The sequence below is a fragment of the Pristiophorus japonicus genome, chromosome 6 (genome assembly GCF_044704955.1).
Source record: "Pristiophorus japonicus isolate sPriJap1 chromosome 6, sPriJap1.hap1, whole genome shotgun sequence".
Lineage (NCBI taxonomy): Eukaryota > Metazoa > Chordata > Chondrichthyes > Pristiophoridae > Pristiophorus > Pristiophorus japonicus.
The window spans coordinates 41,029,670-41,055,296 of NC_091982.1; the positions used below are offsets into that span (position 1 = coordinate 41,029,670).

General features: G+C 44.8%; 1 protein-coding gene across 1 annotated transcript in view; it reads left to right on the forward strand.

Moving 5' to 3' along the window:
- The first annotated feature begins 17,276 nt into the window (after positions 1–17,276).
- Positions 17,277–25,627, forward strand: part of LOC139265634 (insulin receptor substrate 2-A-like) — a 75,603-nt gene continuing 67,252 nt past the window's right edge. The window contains exon 1 of the mRNA XM_070882792.1: positions 17,277–21,019. Within this exon, the coding sequence (XP_070738893.1) occupies positions 17,479–21,019 (3,541 nt within the window). The 5' untranslated portion in view covers positions 17,277–17,478. The remainder of the gene's footprint in view (positions 21,020–25,627) is intronic.

Consider the following 25,627-nt stretch of genomic DNA (forward strand, 5'->3'; position numbering starts at 1 on the left):
ATGTAAACCCTTATATTTATACAAACCACAAAGGCTTCCATTCCATAGATATGCTGCTCATTTGCAATTGTCAATGCAAGCACTTGTTCTTGCATGTGAATCCTGTTTTCAGTATCAGTGGAGAAGTTGGTGTGTGTGCCTGAGAGGCTGTGACCCTTCATGACAGTAGCACGGAGGAGTACTCCCTCATTTCCCCGCAGAAGCCTTCATCTTTGCAGGACTAGACTGCAAAGGAGACCATGACAAAAAAAATCAACCTGCCTAGTGTCCATCCCAGTACTTGGGAGCCCTCAGAGAAGGGCTCCTTCCATCTCAAGAGGCTCATAATATTTAGAAACAGGCCCTTAAGTGGCATGTAAAACTGTTAGAATCGGGCACAGAAAAACTTGTGTGGTCACAAATGGTATGCATAGTACAAGGACACCCTCAAAGCCTCCCTGATAAAGTGCAACACCCCAACTGACACCCGAATCCCTGGCCAAAGACCGCCCTAAGTGGAGGAAGTGCATCCGGGAGGGCGCTGAGCTCCTCGAGTCTCGTCGCCAAGAGCACGCAGAAATCAAGTGCTGGCAGCGGAAAGAGCGTGCGGCAAACCAGTTCCACCCGCCCCTTCCCTCAACGACTATTTGTCCCACCTGTGACAGAGACTGTGGTTCTCGTATTGGACTGTACAGCCACCTAAGAATTCATGTTACGAGTGGAAGCAAGTCTTCCTCACTTCCGAGGGACTGCCTATGATAATGATGATGATGATGATGCATAGTGACAGGTACAAATGGTGTTTTTGTAAATAGTTGTAATAAATCACATCTCTATCCTCAACTGGCAGGCCAGTGTGGATGCCAATTATAGCCTTGGCTTCCTTTTCATATGGTGTCAAATGCCAGAGGCTGGCACGTCCTCATCCTGGCATTCCCTGGCAGTCTGTGTTCTCTTCTGCTATTGGAGGAACACCGTATTAATTGGCTGCTGCAATATCCAGATCATGCAATCACAAGCAATCAGGATTTGTGGAATAAATGCTACTAAAGGTAGATATCACGAGCATGGACATCGCTTGTGTGATCGTATACATGACAGAATATGAGACACTGAACATTTGTGCTGTCAAGTGACATTCCTTCTGGAGCAAGAAATGTGGTGTCATGTGATAGTTTAAACGGAAAATCTTGATTATTATTCTAGGGAATACTAATGGTGCTTTCCCGTGATTCAATTATCTGCCTGATATTCACCTGAAAACACTCTTACCATTGATGACCCAGTGAGGTCATTAAACGTCACTTTCTAAATGGAGAAAAGCTAGAAACAGTGGAGGTCCAAAGAGACTTGGGGGTCCATGTACATAGATTATTAAAATGTCTTGGACAGGTACAGAAAATAATCAAAAAGGCTAATGGAATGCTGGCCTTTAATCTAGGGGGCTAGAATACAAGGGGGTAGAAGTTATGCTACAGCTATTCTAAGCCCTGGTTAGACTACATCTGGAGTACTGTGAGCAGTTTTGGGCATCACATCTTAGGAAGGATATATTGGAAATGCAGCGTAGATTTACCAAAATGATACCTGGACTCCAAGGGATAAATTACGAGGAGAGATTACACAAACTGGAATTTAGAAGATTAAGGGGTGATTTGATCGAAGTTTTCAAGATATTCAGCGGAACTGATAGGGTAGAGAGAAACTATTTCTGCTGGTTGGGGAGTCAATGGGGCCAAAATTGCTCCTTCCCTTAAGGCCTGTTAGTACCGGAAATCGTCGGCAATGCTGTAGAGTGGAATGGCTGCGGATTTTTGATGGAATTGCCTCCATTTTGAAAATTGCCCTCCTGCAGTATCCCGGCGGTGACCCACTCCCACCCCGCTGCTGCCTATCCATCCTAAGTGTGTCAACAGAGCGCGCACCGCCTATGTTCCCCCCCGAATGCGAAATTCAGTGGAGAAAATCTTGCTACCGCCGCTCAGTACCACCAACAGCTTTTTCTGTCGGTGCACTGTGCTTGCAGTGTGCTCAAAATGGTGGTGCGACCACCATTAAAGGGGAGGGTGCACTGCTGCGGCCGCCATCTTAATTTTTTTTTTGTCGTGCCAACTGCCAAGTCGAGCCGACAATTATGCCCCTGGGGTCGGTCGGGCTGCCAATAGAATCGCAGGGCTCGCAGCGGCTCTCTGCTTTAAGTGAAGGGGAGAGACGTGGTGATGCGCTACGCTGATGACCGATAGTGACGGACACTCCGCCCGTCCCCAATGTGCGAACTACTGCTCTCCGCCACACTTCTGCCTCCATTATGACTGACTTCCGGGCCACTCAAATAAAAAGCCAAACAGCGGAATTTCGCACAAGCGACCACCATATCCACCACGGTGGTGAAAACAGCTCAAACATGGTAAGTGCGTCACATTTCCGGCATGGGGCAATTTCGGCCTGTAGGACTAGGGAGCATAGTCTAAAAATTAGAGCCAGGCCTTTCAGGAGTGAAGTTAGGAAACTCTTCTATACACAAAGGGTGGTAGAAGTTTGGAACTCTCGACCACAATGGCAATTGATGCTAGGTCAATTGTTAATTTTAAATATAAGATTGATAGATTTTCGTTAACCAAAGGTACTAATGGATACAGGGCAAAGGCATGTATATGGAGTTAGATCACAGATCAGCCATGATCTCACTGAATGGTGGAATAGGTTCAAGGGGCTAAATGGCCTACTTCCTATGTTCCCAACTTCTTTTGACACTCCAAGTGGGTCATTGGAGCTATAGAGGCCTCACACATAACCAAAACCTTCCACATGGACCGTGTTGCTGCATGTGATGGGTTCGCTCTTAGTGTTGCGACAATGGCATTCTTCTGTTTCTTTTCATTTGTGCCAGTTGCACTTTCACATCTGAACAATTAAAAGCATTCCTTTTCCTTTTTTAGCTTCAATCAGCTCAGTCCCTTTTCCATTAACCTGTTCAGCCCTTTAAATAAGAAAGGAAAACACTTGCTCTGGCCCTTACTGAATTTTCTGAGCTCCCCGACTTATCTGACTTCCTCTAACCATTGTCCTGCCAGCATTATTTAAATTAGCTGACCCCAGAATTTCTGAAAAAAGTCAGCAGCCTCTAATTTCAGCTCTATCTCATTTATGTCACTGGACTGGGGCCCAGCAATTTCCAGACCTATATATTTATTTTCCAGGAACCAATCAAAAAACATGTACTTCACTGCACCTGGTATCTGTTACAAACTTCTTTGCAAATCGTTTCAATAGTGATGTGTAACTTGGCCCTCTCCTATGAGTCAGCAGCCCTCAGCATAACCTCTGAGTCACAATAAGCAACGCCATATTCTTGAAACGGATATAGAGGCACTGGAGAAGGTACAAAAAGGATTTACTAGAATACCAGAACTGAGAGGTTATATCTATCAGGAAAGATTGAACAGATTGGGGCTCTTTTCTCTAGAAAAAAGACTGAGGGGTGACTTGATAGATATTGAAAGGGTTTGGTAGAGTAGACGTGGAGAAAATGTTTCCACTTGCGAGCGAGACCAGAACTAGGGGCTATAAGTACAAGATAGTCGCTAATAAATCCAATAGGGAATTCAGGAGAAACGTCTTTTCCCCAGAGAGTTACAATGTGGAACTCGCTACCACAGGGAGTAGTTGAGGCGAATAGCATAGATGCATTCAAGGAAAAGCTAGATAAGCACATGCTTTATCCGCCGCTGCTGGTGCCTCCGATTGGGTCCACGCTGTTCCTCCGCTCTCTGCTTTATGATCCTTATAGTTCAGGTCGCCGCCACAGGAGGCCCAGCCGTCGGCGCCGATTGGTGGTGTGCCCGAACGTGTGGGATTCGCAGGGTTGGGTTTAGAGTAAAGGTTTAAGAGTTTAAGACCCACTATTAGTGTCTATTAGTGCTAGGGGATCATATAAGATGGCCACCGGAGTGGCAGCTCCCTAGGGAGCTCCCCTGCTGAACAACTCCCATCTTCTACCATCCGGCAGCTTTCCACCCTCAGCCTCCCCAACCTCCCGCCTCCCCCCCGCCCCCGCCCCCCCCCCCCCGCCTAACAACAACATAACAACAACTTGTATTTATATACAAAGCAAAAAAAGATGGTAATAGGTCTATAAAGTCGTCTCTTAATCTAGTTACAGAGCACCTGTGAGAATCTGCTGCATCTTCAGGAAAGTCCCATGGCTCTGGAGGTCCTAACTGATCTCCTCAATGACCAGCTTCACCAATTGGGAAAATGCGACACTAGTTAGCTTAATAAAATATCTGTCTTTCTCCACATTGCAACCTGATCTATCCTAAGGCATTTACACAGGACTCCTTACTGACACTGCTGGTTCTATTCCCCTTACCACTAGGTTACCTATTATGTTACATTGATCTGAAGAGGATGGATTTGGGTGGGCTTGCTGAAAGACGATCCCGAGATGCAGAATGCCCACAGCGCTTGGTCTGCCCTCCAGGCCTCCATAACCAGTGCCTGCAAAGAGACGCTCTGTCACTCAACCAGGAAACACCAGGATTGGTTTGATGAGAATGATCAGGTGATCCAAGAGCTAATAGATCGTGAGCGCAGGGCATTTCTGAGCCTTAAACAACAACCCAACTCAGGAGCAACAAAGCAGCATTACAGACGGCTCAAGGCTGAGGTCCAACAAAAAACCCGAGACCTAAAGAACAGGTGGTGGATGCAGAAAGCACAGGTGATATAGCAGCTGACCGACAGCCATGATGTGTGAGGATTCTTCATCGCAGTCAAGGCCACCTACGGTTCAAACACCCAAGGCCCTACCCCATTGCTGGCCAAGAATGGGGAAACACTCATCAAGGACACCGAGGCAGTCAGGGCCTGCTGGAAGGAGAACTACAAAGATCTCCTCAATCAAGACTCTGCCTTTGACCCGAGTGTCTTCGATTCCATCCCGCAGCATGCTACCTGCCACCAACACTGCACGAGGTAGAAAAAGCCACAAGACAGCTTAAGAACAACAAGGCTACGGGAGCGGACAGAATCCCTGCTGAGTCACTGAAATATGGAGGAGGCGCACTGTTGGCGCGAATACATGACCTCATCTCTCTCATCTGGAGGGTGGAGAGCATACCGGGAGATCGCAGAGATGCAGTGATCGTGACCATCTTTAAAAAAGGGGACAAGTCCGACTGCAGCATCTACAGAGGAATCTCCCTGTTATCAGACACTGAGAAAGTCGTCAACCGTCGTGGCTGAGGAGCTCCTCCCAGAGTCATAGTGCGGATTTCGTCCCCTACGGGGCACAACGGACATGGTTTTTACAGCGCGACGCCTGCAGGAAAAATGCAGGGAACAGCACCAGCCCTTATACATGGCCCTCTTTGACACTGTCAACCGCGAGGGTCTATGGAGCATCTTCCTCCGTTTCGGATGCCCCAAAAGTTCGTCACCATCCTCCTCCTGCTCCATGACGATATGCAGGCCATGATCCTTACCAACGGATCCACTACATAGAAACATAGAAAATCGGTGCAGGAGTAGGCCTTTCAGCCCTTCGAGGTTGCACTGCCATTCAATAAGATCATGGCTGATCGTTCCCTCAGTACCCCTTTCCTGCTTTCTCTCCATACCCCTTGATCCCCTTAGCCGTAAGGGCCATATCTAACTCCTTCTTGACTATATCCAATGAACTGGCATCAACAACTCTCTGCGGCAGGGAATTCCATAGGTTAACAACTCTCTGATGAAGAAGTTTCTCCTCATCTCAGTCCTAAATGGCCTACGCCTTATCCTAAGACTATGTCCCCTGGCTCTGGACTTACCCAACATCGGGAACATTCTTCCTGCATCTAAATTGTCCAGTCCCGTCAGAATCTTATACATTTCTATGAGATCCCCTCTTCTCCTTCTAAACTCCAGTGAATCAAGGCCCAGTTGATCCAGTCTCTCCTCATATGAGAGTCCAGCCATCCCTGGAATCAGTCCAGTGAACCTTTGCTGCACTCCCTCAATAGCAAGAACATCCTTCCTCAGATTAGGAGGCCCAAACTGAACAGGTTAGGCCTCACTAAGACCCTGTACAACTGCAGTAAGACCTCCCTGCTCCTATACTCAAACCCCCTAGCTATGAAGACCAATATACCATTTGCCTTCTTCACCACCTGCTGTACCTACATGCCCAATTTCAGTGACTGATAAACAATGACACCCAGGTCTCGCTGCACCTCCCCTTTTCCTAATCTGCTGCCATACAGATAATATTCTGTCTTCGTGTTTTTGCCCCCAAAATGGATAACCTCACATTTATCCACATTATACTGCATCCGCCATGCATTTGCCCACTCACCTAACCTGTCCAAGTCACCCTGCAGCCTCTTAGCGTCCTCCTCACATCTCATACTGCCACCCAGTTTAGTGTCATCCACAAACTTGGAGATATTACACTCAATTACTTCATCTAAATAGTTAATGTATATTGTAAAGAGCTGGGGTCCCAGCACTGATCCCTGCGGCACTCCACTAGTCACTGCCTGCCATTTTGAAAAGGACCCATTTATCCCGACTCTCTGCTTCCTGTCTGCCAACCAATTCTCTATCCACGTCAGTACATTACCCCCAATACCATGCGCTTTGATTTTGCACACCAATCTCTTGTGCAGGACATTGTCAAAAGTCTTTTCAAAGTCCAAATATACCACATCCAGTGGTTCCCCCTTGTCCACTCTGCCAGTTACATCCTCAAAAAATTCCAGATTTGTCAAACATGATTTCCCTTTCATAAATCCATGCTGACGTGGTCCGATCCTGTCACTGCTTTCCAAATGCGCTGCAATTTCATCCTTAATGATTGATTCCAACATTTTCCCCACTACTGATGTCAGGCTAACCGGTCTATAATTACCCGTTTTCTCTCTCCCTCTTTTTTTAAAATGTGGTGTTACATTAGCTACCCTCCAGTCGATAGGAACTGATCAAGAGTTGATAGGCTGTTGGAAAATGATCACCAATGCATCCACTATTTCTAGGGCCACTTCCTTAAGTACTTTGGGATGCAGACTATCAAGCCCCGGGGATTTATCGGCGTTCAATCCCATCAATTTCCCTAACACAATTTCCCGCCTAATAAGAATATCCTTCAATTCCTCCTTCTCACTAGACCCACTGTCCCCTAGTACAGTCGGAAGGTTATTTGTGTCTTCCTTCGTGAAGACAGAACCGAAGTATTGGTGCAATTGGACTGCCATTTCTTTGTTCCCCATTATAAATTCACCTGAATCCGACTTCACTAATCTTTTTCTCTTCACATGTTTGTAGAAGCTTTTGCAGTCAGTTTTTATATTCACTGCAAGCTTCCTCTCGTACTCTATTTTCCCCCTCTTAATTAAACCCTCCTCTGCTGAATTCTAAATTTCTCCCAGTCCTCAGGTTTGTTGCTTTTTCGAGCCAATTTATACACCTCTTCCTTGGCTTTAACACTATCCGTAATTTCCCTTGTTAGGCATGGTTGAGCCACCTTCCCCGTTTTATTTTTACTCCAGACAGGGATGTACAATTGCTGAAGGTCAAACCCAATCCACATCCGGACCGGGGTCAAACAGGGCTGCGTCATTGCCCCAACCCTCTTCTCAATCTTCCACACTGCCATGCTCCAGCTCAGTCAACAAGCTCCCCGCTGGAGTTGAACTAAACTACAGACCAGTGGGAACCTGTTCAACCTTCGCCGTCTCTAGGCCAGGTCCAAGACCACCCCAACCTCTGTCATCGAGCTACAGTACGCAGACAATGCCTGCATCTGTGCGCATACAGAGGCTGAACTCCAGGACTTGGCGACGTATTTACTGAGGCGTATGAAAGCATGCGCCTTACGCTAGACATCCATAAGACAAAGGTCCTCCACCAGCCTGCCTCGCCACATAGCACTGACCCCCAATCATCAAGATCCATGGCGCGACCCTGGACAACGTTGACCATTTGCCATAACTCGGAAGCCTCTTATCAACAAGAAAACATAGAAAAATACGTGCAGGAGTAGGCCATTCGGCCCTTCAAGCCTGCACCACCATTCAATAAGATCATGGCTGATCGTTCACCTCAGTACCCCGTTCCTACTTTCTCTCCATACCTCTTGATCCCTTTAGCCGTAAGGGCCATATCTAACTCTCTCTTGAATATATCCAATGAACTGGCATCAACAACTCTCTGTGGTAGGGAATTCCACAGGTTAACAACTCTTGAGTGAAGAAGTTTCTCCTCATCTCAGTCCTAAATGGCCTACCCCTTATCCTTAGACTATGTCTCCTGGTTCTGGACTTCCCCAACATCGGGAACATTCTTCCTGCATCTAACCTGTCCAGTCCCGTCAGAATTTATATGTTTCTATGAGATTCCCACTCATCCTTCTAAACTCCAGTGAATACAGGCCCAGTCGATCCAATCTCTTCTCATATGTCAGTCCTGCCATCCTGGGAAATCAGTCTGGTGAACCTTCGCTGCACTCCCTCAATAGCAAGAATGTCCTTCCTCAGATTAGGGGACCAAAACTGAACACAATATTCCAGGTGAGGCCTCACCAAGGCCCTGTACAACTGCAGTAAGACCTCCCTGCTCCTATACTCAAATCCCCTAGCTATGAAGGCCAACATACCTTTGCCTTTTTCACTGCCTGCTATACCTGCATGCCAATTTTCAATGACTGATTTACCATGACGCCCAGGTCTCGTTGCACCTCCCCTTTTCCTAATCTGCCGCCATTCAGATAATATTCTGCCTTCTGGTTTTTGACACCAAAGTGGATAACCTCACATTTATCCACATTATACTGCATCTGCCATGCGTTTGCCCACTCACCTAACCTGTCCAAATCACCCTGCAGCCTCTTAGCGTCCTCCTCACAGCTCACAATGCCACCCAGCTTAGTGTCATCTGCAAACTTGGGAGATATTACACTCAATTTCTTCATCTAAATCATTAATGTATATTGTAAATAGCTGGGGTCTCATTACTGAGCCCTGCGGCACCCCACTAGTCACTGTCTCCCATTCTGAAAAGGATCAGTTTATCCCGACTCTCTGCTTCCTGTCCGCCAACCAGTTCTCTATCCACGTCAGTACATTACCCCCAATACTACGTGCTTTAATTTTGCACACCAATGTCTTGTGTGCGACCTTGTTAAAAGCCTTTTGAAATTCCAAATACACCACATCTACTGGTTCTCCCTTGTCCACTCTACTAGTTACATCCTCAAAAAATTAAAGAAGATTTGTCAAGCATGATTTCCCTTTCATAAATCCATGCTGACTTGGACCGATCCTGTCACCGCTTTTTAAATGCGCTGCTATTTCATCTTTAATAATTGATTCCAACATTTTCCCCACTACTGATGTCAGGCTAACCGGTCTATAATTACCCGTTTTCTCTCTCCCTTCTTTCTTAAAAAGTGGTGTTACATTAGCTACCCTCCAGTTCATAGGAACTGATCCAGAGTCGATAGACTGTTGGAAAATGATCACCAATGCATCCACTATTTCTAGGGCCACTTCCTTAACTACTCTGGGATACAGACTATCAGGCCCCGGGGATTTATCAGCCTTCAATCCCATCAATTTCCCTAACACAATTTCCCGCCTAAATAGGATTTCCTTAAGTTCCTCCTTCTCACTAGACCCTGAGTCCACTAGTATTTCTAGAAGGTTATTTGTGTCTTCCTTCATGAAGACAGAACCAAAGTATTTGTTCAACTGGTCTGCCATTTCTTTGTTCCCCATTATAAATTCACCTGAATCTGACTGCAAGGGACCTACGTTTATCTTCACTAATCTTTTTCTCTTCGCATATCTATAGAAGCTTTTGCAGCCAGTTTTTTATGTTCCCAGCAAGCTTCCTTTCATACTCTATTTTCCCCCTCCTAATTAAACCTTTTGTCCTCCTCTGCTGAATTATAAAATTCTCCCACTCCTCAGGTTTGCTGCTTTTTCTGGACAATTTATATGCCTCTTCCTTAACACGATCCTTAATTTCCCTTGTTAGCCACGGTTGAGCCACCTTCCCCATTTTATTTTTACTCCAGACAGGGATGTACAATTGTTGAAGTTCATCCATGTGATATTTAAATGTTTGCCATTGCCTATCCACCGTCAACCCTTTAAGTATCATTTGCCAGTCTATTCCTGCCAATTCACATCTCATACCATCGAAGTTACCTTTCCTTAAGTTCAGGACCCTAGTCTCGGAATTAACTGTGTCACTCTCCATCTTAATAAAGAATTCTACCATATTATGGTCACTCTTCCCCAAGGGGCCTCACACAAGATAGCTAATTAGTCCCTTCTCATTACACATCACCCAGACTAGGATGGCCAGCCCTCTAGTTGGTTCCTCAACATATTGGTCTAGAAAACCATCCCTAATACACTCCTGGAAATCCTCCTCCACCACAGTGATTAGCCCAATCAATATGTAGATTAAAGTCGCCCATGATAACTGCTGTACCTTTATTGCATGCACCCCTAATTTCTTGTTTGATGCTGTCCCCAACCTCACTACTAATATTTTGGTGGTCTGTACACAACTCCCACTAGCGTTTTCTGGCCTTTGGTATTCCGTAGCTCCACCCATACCGATTCCACATCATCGAAGCTAATGTCCTTCCTTACTATTGCGTTCATTTCCTCTTTAACCAGCAACGTCACCCCACCTCCTTTTCCTTTCTGTCTATCCTTCCTGAATCTTGAATACCCCTGGATGTTGAGTTCCCAGCCTTGGTCCTCCTGGAGCCATGTCTCCGTGATGCCAATTATATCATATTCGTTACTTGCTGCCTGCGCAGTTAATTCGTCCACCTTATTACGAATACTTCTCGCATTGAGGCACAGAGCCTTCAGGCTTGTCTTTTTAACACACTTTGCCTCTTTAGAATTTTGCTGTAATGTGGCCCTTTTTGCTTTTTGCCTTGGGTTTCTCTGCCCTCCACTTTTACTTTTCTTCTTTCTAGCTTTTGCTTCCGCCCCCATTCTACTTCCCTCTGTCTCCCTGCATAGGTTCCCATCCCCCTGCCATATTAGTTTAACCCCTCCCCAACAGCACTAGCAAACACTCCCCCTAGGACATTGGTTCCGGTCCTGCCCAGGTGCAGACCGTCTGGTTTGTACTGTTCCACCTCCCCCAGAACTGGTTCCAATGTCCCAGGAATTTGAATACCTCCCTTCTGCACCACTCCTCAGGTCACGTATTCATCTGAGCTATCCTGCTATTCCTATTCTGAATAGCACATGGCACTGGTAGAAATCCTGAGATTACTACCTTAACATTGATGGCAAGATTCAACACCATCTCCAGTGCGCCAGTGCAGCCTTCAGCCATCTGAGGAAAAGTGTGTTTGAAGATAAGGCCCTCAAAACTGCCACCAAGCTCATGGTCTACAGGGCTTAGTAATACCTGACCTCCTGTATGGCTCAGAGACATGGATCATGTACAGTAGACACCTCAAGTCGCTGGAGAAATACCACCAACAATGCCTCTGCAAGATTCTACAAATCCCCTGAGAGGACAGACGCACCAACATTTGCTTCCTCGATCAGGCCAACATCCCCAGCATTGAAGCACTGACCACACTTGATCAACTCCGCTGGGCAGGCCACATCGTTCGCATGCCAGACACGAGACTCCCAAAGTAAGTGCTCTACTCTGAACTCCTTCATGGCAAACGAGCCAAAAGTGGGCAGAGGAAGCATTACAGGGACACCCTCTAAGCCTCCCTGAAAAAGTGCAACATCCCCATTGACACCTGGGAGTCCCTGGCCAAAGACCGTCCTAAGTGGAGAAAGTGCATCAAGGAGGGTGTTGAGCACCTTGAGTCTCATCGCAGAGAGCATGCAGAAATCAAGCGCAGGCAATGGCAAGAACGTGCGGCAAACCTGTCCCACCCACCTTTTCCCTCAACGACTATCTGTCCCACTTGTGACAGGAATTGTGGCTCTCGTATTGGTCTGTTCAGCCACCTAAGGGCTCATTTTGAGAGAGGAAACAAGTCTTCCTCGATTCCGAGGGACTGCCTATGATGATGATGATGATGATGAGATAAGCACAAGAGGGAGAAAGGAATAGAAGAATATCTCTTTTTGTTCCCCAAGCAGCTGATAATTATCCTGCCATTCACACCCTATCTAAACTAATCTTTTTCTAACTTCTGCTATTACCATCTCAAGTCGGCCCATCAACCCTTTTGTCTCTCAAATCTCTCCTATCTTCCACCCTATCACAGACCTTCCCTTTTGTTCTTTCCTCCCCTCCCCTTTTCAGTGCTGCTTAAGAATTTGTTAATTTCGAACATTCGTTAGATCTGATGAAGGGTCATCGACCCAAAACATTAACTCTGCTTCTCTCTTCACAGATGCTGCCTGACCCGCTGAGATTTCCAGCATTTTCTGTTTTTATTTCAGATTCCAGCATCCGCAGCATTTTGCTTTTGTAGAAGGATTTGTTGCTGGGGTTAGATGAAGAATGGTGGAAGGAGGCTCGTGTGGAGAATAAACACCACCATGGACCTGTTGGGCCTGCTGTAAATATTCGGTAATACTTTGTAACCACAGGAAATCTAGCAATTATATATACCTTTAATATATTAAAAATGTTTCATGGTCACATCATTCCAAGGGCATTGCACTAGTAGGTGGTTCTGTCAGCGTAAACTTAGATGACATTACATTACAGGCCCACCTTGAAGATCCTCAATTTAACAACCGTTGGATTACATCAGAAGCTTCCCAAGATAAATTACTAAAAATACTCAGGTGAAGAGGTGCTAACAAAGAAGGAAATGTGAGGAATTGTAAAGAAGAATTATTAAAAACCACCCAACAATCCTGACATCAAAGAATATTGTGAACAGACAGCCAAGTGTGGGCCAAGGAGAAAAAAACAAAAAAAAAAAACATTTCTCAGAAACTGGATCTGAAGACCAGCAGCAGAAATACTTAAAATGCAGATGTGTGTAAAGCCCTGAACACCGTAGACTATTCATTGACCAAATAGAATCTCTTAGCGTCCAAATAAGGTAAAAATCTGGCCCAAGGAACAAAAGGTCCCCTTCCCCATACCCTGCTGAGAAGTTTTTGTCTTCCCAGATGGGGAGTAAGTTGCCCCACTCTGCAACCCCAGAGAAAAAAAACAAAATGCTTGATGTGGTCCAACGAGATTTGATGATGAGTCGCTAAGCCAGTTGTGCATCAAATATGTTCGTGCCTGGCCCCTTGGATTTCAGGGAGCAAAGATAGGGGCATATCAGGCAGAACAGCCAGGAATGGAGAGTGAAAGGTTAGCTGGGGGCAAGAGATCAAAGGTGGAGGGAAGAGAGTGGTTAAATTAAGATCTGTAGAGGTATCATGGCCAATAAAGGGCTAAAGATTCGGCAGTTTGGAGCATAGTGGAATCATGAGGCAAACTCCACTCTTGGTCGGAAGATCATTGATGATGCAGCTGAAGATGTTTGGCTAAGGATGTTTCCTAGATGAGTCTGGAAGAATCCGTGTTCCACGTTTTTATTGAATGTACGAGGTTGCAGCCCCTGTTCCATTATTTAAAGGGGCTGTTCCTCAATTTCTGGTTGCACTTCAGTCCCACACTCCTGATCTTTGGGCACCCTGTGCGGAGGGGAGCGGGTAGGTCCAAGGGCCTCCTCGTAGGACTGCTCCTGGGCACGGCCAAGGGTGCCATCAGCCGGTCCAGGCAGCAGGCGGTCGAGTGGGTCGTTCAGCCTGACTGCCTGCCTCTCTTCCGCGCCTACATCCGGGCCAGGGTGTCCTTAGAGATGGATAACGCGGTGTACACCGGTACGCTCGCGGCCTTCCGCGAGAAGTGGGCGCCGGAGGGACTGGAGTGCATTGTCACCCCCGGCAACCAAATTTTAATTTGATTTTATATGTTTTAAAGTTTAATTTGTTTTAATTGCCGGGTTTTTAGTGTCCCCCTTCCCTTTTATAGGGGGCACTTGTAAATTATGGTTTTAGAGCCCAAATAAAAACACAACAAAAAACTACAAAAAAAAACACAAAAAAGGGCCTTGGGAAATGTTTGGAGTGTCCCCCAGATCGGGGGGCACGATTTAATGTTTATGATTTAATATTTATTGTTTACTCCAAAAGAGATGTTTCCTTGATGAACTCCTGCAGTGATATCCTGGGGCTGCAATGATTGGCCCCCAATGACCACAAACATATTCCTTTGTATCAAGTATGATTTCAACCACTGAAAGGTGTCCCTCTGACTAACATTGACCTCAGTTTTTCTCAGGCTATTTGGTACCATAACGCATCAAATACTGCCCTGATGTAGAGCTCAGCTCATATCACTTCACTTCTAGCATTCAGCTCATGTCTGGACCAAAGTTATGAAGAGGTCTGGAGCCGAGCAGTTTTGGCAGAATCCGAACTGAATGTTGATAAGCAGGTTATGGAGTCATCAATAGTATCATTCGATGATACTATTGATGACTCCTTTTCTGATGATAGGGAGGACACTGATGTCAGATTAGATTTAACCTTTTTTTAAATATATAGATAAGACTTTGTTGGATAGATGTCAGTGTTTGCAGGAACCGCTTGGCTACGGAAGTGCTAGCTCTGGTGCACTACAGCTGGGATATTGACAGGGCCCATAGCTTTTGCTGTGCCTAGTGTACTCAGCTGTTTCTTAATGTCACATGGAGTAAATCAAAATGACTAGAGATTAGTACGTATGATGGTGGGGACCTTGGGAGGAAGCCCAGTAAGATTAGCCACTTAGCTCTTTTGGCTGAAGACACTTGCAAACACTTCAGCCTTATATCCTGTATTCATGCTAGGGCCCACCATGGCTGACAAGACACGTTCATGTAGCGTTCCCCTCCTACTCTTCCTGTTAGTTGCCTAGTTGTCTACCACCAATTTTGGATGGGATAGGGCTATATGATTTTGCTCTGATCCATTAATTTATGGCCTGCTCCACTTGGCAATTAATGTAGTACCTTCACTAGGTTGGTACCTCATTCTAAGGTATTCCTGGTGCTGGTTTTGGCACTCCCTTTTACATTTCCCATTGAACCAGGGTTGATCTCCTAGTTTGATGGTGTTCAAAAAGTGAGGTACGTGCCAAGCCAAGTCATTACAGGTTGTGGTGGTATTCAATTCTACTGTTCCTGATGGCCCATAGCAACTTGCGGATATTCAGATTTGAGGTTCTCCATCCGTCCTTAGCCCATCCCACTTAGTGTCACACTACACAATGAAGGTGGTCCTCAATACGGCGACAAGATTTTGTCTTCTCAATGACTGTGTGGTGGTCGCTCCTACCAATAGTAGACAGATATGTCTGCAACTAGTAGATTGGTGAGAATGAGGTCAAGTAGTTTACTCTCTCACCACCTGACACAGGCCCAGTTTTACAGCTATGTCTTTCAGGGCTCGGTCAGTGATCACACTACCGAGTCACTCTTCGTGAGAGACATCGAAGTCTCCCATTCTTCATTCTGTGCCATTGCTTTCCTAAAAGCTTCCTCCAAGTGATGTTCAACATGGAAGAGTATTGCTTCATTAGTTGGAGGGGGGCATGGTAAGTGGTAATTAGCAAGAGGTTTTAAGACCTTGGTTGAGCTGAAACCATGAAACTTCATGGAGTCCGTTGTGAGGTATCCCAGGGCCACTCCTATTCAACTGTACTCCATTGTGCTTCCATCACTCGTAGGTTCATCTTGCTGGTTATGTTGGCAAACGAACATTTGCTTGTTACTGCTATCTACGTGGTAACCATTCAAAGACAGAGATTGTTTTTATCGTTACTGCACGCAGTTGTGTTACTAAATAAACAAATAACTAATATCATGGAATACAATAAGCAGTAATAAAAGAATGCTTGCGATACTCCGAACTCAAACATGGTTGCTGCCTTATGAATTACCACAAATTTTGTGCAACGGATAATTCGTATTTTTCATCTATTTACTGTTTCTGACTGTGGAGTAGAGTTGTTACTGCTGGCAGCTGTCCGTGAGGCAAATGAGTGAAGCAGCTTGTTCCAGTGTGTAGCATATGTGCGTGCATTTTGGGGAGTTAGAAATAGAGGCCTTATTCAGTAAGAAAACATAGCCATTTTTACGAGTCACAGTTCTGAAAAACATCACAGGAGATTTACTGTATTTCATCAACCTAGTGCTTTTCAGCAGCTTACTTGGGAATAACAGCTCGAAAACAAGTGCTGTGCAAGACATATTTGAAGTGTCGATGAATCAATAGATTTGGAACAGCCCCTGTAAAGATAGTCATTCCATACGCCTTTTTTTCCAATTCCTATTTTAAAAGACGAACCGTTAAAAAATGTCAGAATTGGATTAATATGCAATAAAGCTGTGGTAACCATGTAGAGAGGACTCATCCCTCCCGAGTTCTAATATTATCGAAGTGCGTGTGGAGGTAACAAAACATCTTTCATTGCAGGCACCGAACGCTTATTCATGCCGGCTTTTGGTGTAAACAACACAAGAATGCGGAGGGGGTGGGGCAATCAGCACGCCTGCGCTTGCACGGCTTTCTGGCAAATGCAGTTTTCTCAAAGGATTCCCTTACGCGGGAAAAAACGTGTTTGTCAACTACAACTCCCATGAGGGCTTGACATAGTGTGTCGTCCTATTTATTGAAAACCGTGTACTGGGAAAAAAAAACCTATATATTACAACTTAAGTGAAGCTACAATACTTCAAGACAGATTTTGCTAATCGGTTTTCCTTTCAAATCTACATATTATCCCAATTGACAGTTGGTTCTGCACCATTAACTACATTATTTACCTTCCTCCCCCCACATTAATCAAATCTGTTTTTCTAATGATAGTAAGAGATCAGTGTATGCTGGGTGAATATAAATTATCGAAAGATTTCTTGGAAAAAATAGCGTATTGCAGCTTTAATAGCACCACTTGCCGAACAGCCAATAAGAAGTGAAATTGCACAATCAGAAACCGATTTACACAACACCTCACCTCAGCAAAGCTTTGCGGGGTCCAACAAACTTGGCACAGCGAGAGAGAAAGAAAAACACACACACCAACAGCAGCAGGCGCTCCCGCCTTCTCGTCAGCCCATTGGCACCGTGGTACGATGAACGAGAATGTCCCGCCGTCCTTCGCTCAGGATTGGCCGTTAGAATATAATTGACAGCTCACCTGGAGATTCGGACCTTTCTAAGTGGCCGAGCGTTCAGTCAGTAACTCACAGGCTCCGCCCACCCACGTTAGGCCAGCAAGTACGGTTAACTCCATTAAGGGTACGTCACAGGTTGTTTTTTTTCGCCCTGACTGAGAAAAGGGGGGCGCGGGAAGGGGGGTGAAAGAGGGAAAAAAACACATCGGTTTATTGTTTTACGGGCAGCTAGAGAGATGTTTACGGAGCCAATACCTTGAGGTAAAGTGATAGCCGCGCAATTAAGAGGGAGGAGGTGGTGGGATTTCCCTCTCATCAGAGGAGGGGGGCGGCCACCCGGTACAATGGCGAGCTCGCCCAATTATTACCACCAGGAGCAGTTACTACTACACCGGCACTACAACAACAGAGGGGACAATGAAAACAGCCGCCGCGCTGGGGACGCGGCAGCTAGAAGAAGGACGGCGTCAGCGGTAAGAAGTGTTGACGGACACGCGGCGGATTTGGCAGCGCGCGAGAGCCCCGTTAACAACACGCCAACGGCTCGGCTCGAGCTGGGAGCTGATTCCGCGCAGCGCGAGCCGGTACCTTCCAATGTGCGCGAGGCGATGTTCGCCAGCGACAACAACAACGGCGGCGGCGGCGCGCGCCAGCCGGCTGCCTGTTCCACGCCGCGTGGCGAGGCGGCTGCCGCCACCGGGCGCGAGCGGGCAGTAGCGGCGGCGGCGGCAGCCACCGCCACCACCTCGACGTCGACTACTATGGACGGTTACGAGGACGTCAAGAAATACGGCTACATGAGGAAGCAGAAGCACGGCCACAAGCGTTTCTTCGTCTTGAAGGGGCAAAGCCACCTGGGTCCGGCCAGACTAGAGTACTACGACAGCGAAAAGAAATGGAGAAACCGATCGGCCGCCCCCAAGAGGGTCATTCCCCTCTACCAGTGCTTTACGGTTAGCAGGCGAGCAGATGCCAAAAGTAAATACCTCGTCGCCCTGTACACAAAAGATGAGTACTTTGCCATGGTGGCAGAGAACGATCAAGAACAAGAGAGCTGGTACTCGGCTATAAGTGAACTCATGAACGAAGGAAAGAAGATAGTGTTGGAGCCTGATGAAGTCGATGAGAACTATGGTAATTTTACCCCTGGCACCGTTTTCAAAGAAGTGTGGCAGATTAATGTGAAGCCCAAAGGGTTAGGGCAGACCAAGAACCTGACGGGGGTGTACAGATTGTGTCTTTCCAGCAAGATGATCCATTTTGTTAAAATCAATTCCGATGTGCCTTCTGTGCATTTGCAGCTGATGAACATCAGGAGGTGTGGTCACTCTGAGAACTTTTTCTTTATTGAGGTTGGTCGTTCCGCTTCTATTGGCCCTGGTGAGTTGTGGATGCAGGTAGATGACTCGGTGGTAGCTCAAAACATGCATGAAACAATTTTGGAGACAATGAGGGCTTTGAAAGCTTTCACTGAGTTTCGCCCCAGAAGTAAAAGCCAGTCCTCTGGGACTAACCCCATATCATTTTTGACTCGAAGACACCTTGGTAATTTGCCACCTAGTCAGACTGGATTGCAAAGGCGCTCCAGGACTGAGAGCATGACCGGTACATCTGCATCCAAGAATGAGGCATATCGTTTTCGGACATCCAGTGAAGGTGAAGGTACAATGACGAGACCCTTTGGCTCTGTTACTGGGAGTTTAATACACTTAAATTCTGCCAGGATGGGCTTAAGCAGGGGTGATGGGTGTGGGCGGTACGTAAAGCCACCCTTTGGCCCCTCAAACCATAGTAGGTCAGTGTCTCTGCCTGTGACATACTTGCCATCAACTACAAGCCCCGTAAGTGTTTCTTCCAGCAGTGGGCATGGTTCTGCATCTGATCCTCTTACACGCCCATCTAGTTCATCCATTTGTGGTTCTCCAAGTGATGGTGGATTTATTTCCTCCGATGAATATGGGTCTAGTCCTGGGGACTTTAGGTACTTCCGTGTTCGGAGTAATACACCAGATTCACTTGGTAACACGCCACCAATTCAAGAAGAAAATTGCTTGTGTGATTATATCTCAATGGACAGACATATAAATGCTGTCAATCATGAAAGCAGAACAAGAGATGACTACATTGTTGCTGAGAAAGGATACAGAAAGAGGACCCACTCTCTAACCACCTCCGGTGCAGTGATAATGCACCAAAAAACTACGCAGACAACTTCATCTTTGGATGAGTCTAATATTGAATCTAACCTTGAGGGTATTAGTAGCCATGTATCATGTTCTGCATCACCAAAGTTGACCTGTAATCCTTACCATGAAGATTATAGTGATGTTGAGATTGGGTCCTCGGTTAACCAAAGCCAAAACAGACCAAGAGATGATGGTTATATGCCAATGATGCCTGGTGTTGCATCTGCTAGCCATAATAGAAACCATGATTATATGCCAATGAATCTTAAAAGCATTTCTGCTCCAAAACAAATTGGTACTTTGCCACCAAGTCAAATGGACTCGAGGGGATATATGGTCATGTCCCCCAATGATAGCAGCTCTCCAGTGCGAAGCATATTTACAGAGTATGGTTCTAAACTATTGGGCAGCAACAATGAAAAAATATCAAATAGTGACTATATGGACATGTCCCAAAGAAACCTAAATACACAGAAATTATCCAATGATTGCTTCTATAATCTTTCTAGTCCTGATGCTCCTAAATCCTACAGCTCCTATTATTCCCTGCCTCGATCATTCAAAGCTCTTTCACAGGAAAATGATGATGAATATGTACCTATGTGCTCACCAGGAAAGTTGATATATGGAGGGGCATCAATGTTTACTGGCACTATTAGCCACAGTGGTTTAGTTCATGAAGCTTCTCATTCTCCAAGGACGCAAAACCAAGTTGAGCGTGTTCTACAAAAAGGAAGGGTTGACAGACCCACAAGATTATCACTAGACACGGCCGAAGTAAACGCTATACCAAGACTGTTTGAGCATAGTTTGCCGCCAGAGCCAAAAAGTCCAGGAGAATACATTAATATTGCTTTTAGTGAGAAAACTAGTAATACACCATACTCTCTATCAGCAGAAGGATCCCCCTCTTCACTTGGCTCCAGCAGTGAACACAGACGGTCTCCATTATCAGACTACATGAGTGTAGATTTAGATGTACAATCACCGAAGCCAGCTATTCTTTCCTCAAATTCTTTGACTGGTATGACCATTGCTTCAAGTTCAAGCATAACCAGAAACCAGCCAAATGATGCCTACATCAGTGTTCCTCTTGGTGCCACTTGTGTCAGCACACCTGCTGAGGTAGATGATTATACCGAAATGACATTTAATTTGGCAGTAACAGCCACTCGTCCTGCTTTGCCGAAACTGGACCGTGTAGAGGTGACTAGTCCTACTGCCATTGTGAAGAGATTGTGTATTATCGATCAGTATCCTAGTATGAATACCTTTCCTGTCTCTATTCCTCCCTCTGATGCCAATCATGGTCCAAAGGTGATCCGTGCTGACCCACAGGGAAGAAGGCGACACAGCTCGGAGACATTCTCCTCGACACCCACAGTGGCACCACCTTCTCCCTTTGCTGATGGTAGTAAAAGACACAGCTCGGCTTCATTTGATAATGTTTGGCCTAAGCCAAATGACAGCGTTGGTGATGAGCACAGGAGTACCATGTGCAGAAATACATCTGCAGGTTTTCAGAATGGATTGAACTATATTGCTTTAGACTTGAGGGAAGATCACGGATGCTCTGAATCAAATGGAACCGTGCAGACTCCACATCACCTCCAAATCGCCAGCAGTATAGATGCTAGAGGCTATGCCAGCATAGACTTTACCAAATCAGATGGGCTGAAATATACCTCTACATCTGAAGGTTTGTTCTGTTTTTGTTTTCCATATTTCAGACGAGCAAAGTACAAGGTTGTATGGGACTATGAAATATTAACTAACTGGATGTTAAAATGGAGGGTAGGGGATTTTGCAGTTACTTGACCGGTTGTATGCAGTGAAATGGGTGATTTATAATCCTGGAGTCGTGTACAGTACAGTAAATATATACTCTTAACTTTAAACCTTTTGTCATGTTAATACCACATTGAGGAGGGGTAAGAGGGAAGAAACTAAATTCTGCCTTTTATTTTCTAACCCTCTTTCTCCACCCCCACCTTACTCTTGAATTATTTTTTTGGCAGTGATGTTACAATGCACATACTCCTACAGCAAATTGCAGTATTAGTGAATGCATTGTTTACCGGTACTGGCTCTGATTTTAATAGAGGTTTGCATAACCAGCACATTTTGAAACTGCACATAACTGGTAGTTTGGGACGCTGGACAGCCCTTTTTGGAATCTGCAACAATAAGCTTTAGTGATCTAATTGTTGTATACAGAGTATTCCTTGGAAGCTTGGAGGCACGTAGACTGCATAGCTACTGTTAATTGTTAGCTCCATGCAGTTTTCCAGTTGTGAAACTTGGTTTAAATCTACTTGGAGCAGGTATGTTTGATCACTCTTTACATGTTTTCAAATCTTATTGGGACCACTGTTGTGTTTGCAGTAGTGGGGAAAAATAAGAATTCTTTTAGTCAGATGTTGTGAAGTCTGGTAAACTTAGCATTTGCACGCATAAACATAGTTACAATAGAACATTTTGGTCAGCTGTTTGTGGAACTACAGGGTCAGTAAATATGCATTTTGATTTTTGTGAGCGAGGGGAGACGAGCACAGAAACAATTGACTTTACATATTTATTTCAAATTAACTGTCCATTTTCTCAAAGTTGCAGTCACTGAACTAGTATTGTAATTTCATCATGTATAGACAAAAAATCCAAATTTAACCCAGAATGGGAGGAAGAAATGGAGCATGTTAGTAGAGGAGATGTGTTTGACAAAATTGATTAAAAAAATAAGTGATATTGTTGAAAATGTGGATGGGAATATTGTATTGCACTATTACTTTTATAATATAACTGTTAAGTTAAAATTAGCTGATGCTGTATTCGTCTTGAATTGTTGCCAAGTCCCCATATCCTATTGCAGATCTAATAATCTGAAAGTTGTGATTAACATAAAATATGGAAAAAATGACTATATTCTCATCAGAGATGATGAGATTTTTGGATAACCAGAGTGCTGCTTATGACACAGTATTGCTGCTAACTTAAAAGAAAATCCAATGTCTGCTGAATTAATTGTTGCCTAGATCATGCTGGAAAAGCTGACTTGCCAATCTATTGGCTTATTGATCCATGAGCTTGAGAACTGCATGAAGAGGACAAAAGCCGTGGATTTAGTGATAAATAAAGAGAGTAAATGTTGTACCACAATTTCTCTAACTTATTGAAGCAACATTATGTACATTGAGTAAAAGACACTGGGAGAACGAGGGGGGTTTTGGTGTGTGATGTTTGCAACTGTAGGGAGAGGGTCGAGGTGAAATCTTCAGTTTACTGGTTGAGCACTTCAAAAGTTCTTTCAGTCTATTTTGGGGGACATAATCGAAAAGGTTATAATACAGTGTTCGATATTCATATCCGGAACTGTTGAATAGTTGACACTTCAATCCTACTTCTGTGGAAAGGAGGCAAACCATTCAAGCCAATCCCATAAAGCTTGATGTGATCTGCTTTATGCCAGTGAATATTACTGCCATTTTAAATGCTTTAATATAAATATAACCTATTTATAAACCAAATGAGAGATTATTTTGGGGGCAAAACATTATTACTGTTGCATCAACTTGTTCGCCACTTCAAATTAAATCCAGCTCCCCAAAATTGCATTTGTGAAGAATTTCCTAATTTCAGAATCTTGGATCTAGCAGTATTGTATAATGGATGTTCTTGATTGAGACACACCTGTACTGGTTGAAGAATAGGTAACATTAAAAAAAAACTGGAAAAATGCTACCCACCATTCACTGAAGTATTTGCTTGCTTGTTAGACATGATTACTTGAAGGAAATAAATCTTCCCTCTTCCTAATGCATCATGATTATCCAAACTTTGTCTTAATTAATCGACTGCACGTCACTAAGTGGACCATATGTAAAGAGTTGCAATACAAAATAACAATTTGCATTTATATAGTGCCTTTAACATAAAAACATTCTAAGCCCTTCAGTGGCATAATCAGACAAAAAATGGATGCTTAGCCAAAGAATGAGATATTATGAGGCATGACCAAGAGTTTTGACAATGAAGTGAGGTTTGAGGAGTGTCTTCTAGGACGAGGGGGAGATGAAGAGATTGGCGGAGAAAATTCCCACGCGTGAAGCCCAGGTGGCTGAAGGTACACCCACCAATGTTTTTTTGCGGGGTGGGGGAAAGAAGGCGACAGATGTGCAGGAAGAACCGTGATGGGAGGATTATAGAGCTAGAGTGGGGTGAAGGGATAGGGAAAGGCAATGCTATAAAGAGGTTTGAACATAAGGAAGAGAACTTTAAATTGGAGATGTTGGGGGACAAGAGCCAATGTAGGTCAGCCAGGATGGGTCATGGCAAAGCAGGACTTGGTGTAAAATAGGATACGGGAACAGAATTTGGAATGAACTGAAATTTACTGAATGGTGGATGGGAGCCTGGAATTAATTGAAATTCATGAAAAACTTCAATTTAGGATGTAACACTTTCAATTGTTAGTAATCCTTTTTTTGCTCTACATGAACATGTTACTGACTGACTGCATTTTGTATTTCTCGCTTTACTAGAAGAATTTCTCGGCAATTATACTAAAATTTACACAACTTTGTAGAGATTTACAATTAATACTATTGATTCTAAAACTAGTGATCATTAAAATAATTCTTGATCCAATTTTTTTCCTTGGATAAATTCCTGGATCTCGTTGAATGATGAATCGGCTAAAAACAAATTCTCTTTTTCTCTTCCAAATCTGAGATCGGAAAACTCCACAAATTTCCCATTGTTTTCTTACCAAAAATCAGGTCCAGAGATATGTGCACTAAGCATTCATGACATGTGTTGTGTGTGCCATACTGACATCGCAGATGTGCACATAATCTGATTTTTGGAAAAGAAATAAAGGCTGTGCAAATTGGATTCTTAAGTGATCTGGATCATTTTTATGTGCTGTTGTGACTAACTTTCATACTGCACCACCAATCCGTGTTCCCTTCCTAGTTGGATATGGAGCGAGGAAAACAATGTACTAACGCAAGTTACTATACTGATGGTCCCCTGAGGACATCAATCAAAGGCTGACTGAGTCTTACACAAGGCACATTGTTACTAAAACCAAGATTGCAACTGTTCCTCCATGTATAATTGCCAACAATTTTTATTATTCCACAATTATAGTGATACGTGGTTAAAGTCACAACAAACATAGTTTATACAATTTTACTTTGGTGTACATAAACTGTGTAAATAGTAGATTGAGAAGAGGGTTGGGGCGATGACGCAGCCCTGTTTGACCCCGGTCCGGACGTGGATTGGGTCTGTAATGGATCCGTTGGTAAAGATCACTGCCTGCATGTCGTCATGGAGCATGCGGAGGATGGCGACGAGCTTTTGGGGGCATCCAAAACCGAGGAGGACGTTCCATAGACCCTCGCGGTTGACAGTGTCAAAGGCCTTTGTAAGGTCGAAGAAGACCATGTATAAGGGCTGGTGCTGTTCCCTGCATTTTTCCTGCAGCTGTTGTGCTATAAAAATCATGTCCGTTGTGCCCGTAAGAGACGAAATCCGCACTGTGACTCCGGGAGGAGCTCCTCAGCCACGGGGAGACGATGGTTGAGGAAAACTCTAGCGACGACTTTCTCAATGGCTGATAGCAGGGAGATTCCTCTGTAGTTGCCGCAGTTGGACTTGTCCCCTTTTTTAAAGATGGTCACGATCACTGCATCTGAGATCTCCCGGCATGCTCTCCTCCCTCCAGATGAGAGAGATGAGGTCATGCATTCACGCCAACAGTGTCTCTCCGCCATACTTCAGTGCCTCAGCAGGGATTCCATCTACTCCTGGACCCTTGTTGTTCTTAAGCTGTCTTACGGCTTTTCCTACCTCGTGCAGTGTTGGGGTTTTACTGAGGTGGTAGCTGGTAACATGCTGTAGGATGGAGTCCCTAAGAGCTCACTTTTGGAGTGGAAGCAAGTCTTCCTCGATTCCGAGGGACTGCCTATGATGTTGATGGAATAGTAGTGGATTGTCCTTTAGCTTGGTTGTGATCTTCTTTCACTGATTCATTCGTCCCAATGTACACACTCCTTGAATTGGCTACTTGTATTGTGTGTGCTGCTCATTTTTCTTTCAATTTTTCTCAGCACTGCTGAAAAGACCTTTCCAAACCTCCAGATCCGCAAAGTCAAAATAGGGGGAAAAGGTGATGCACAAATGAGACACTGGGGCTTTGCTGACAGGATATCCAGGACTTGCAGGCTGCATATTTATTATGTGCTGTAGTCTGGACATCTCCTAAATATATAAAACAGAAAATCACCTTTGGCATTGCTTGCAG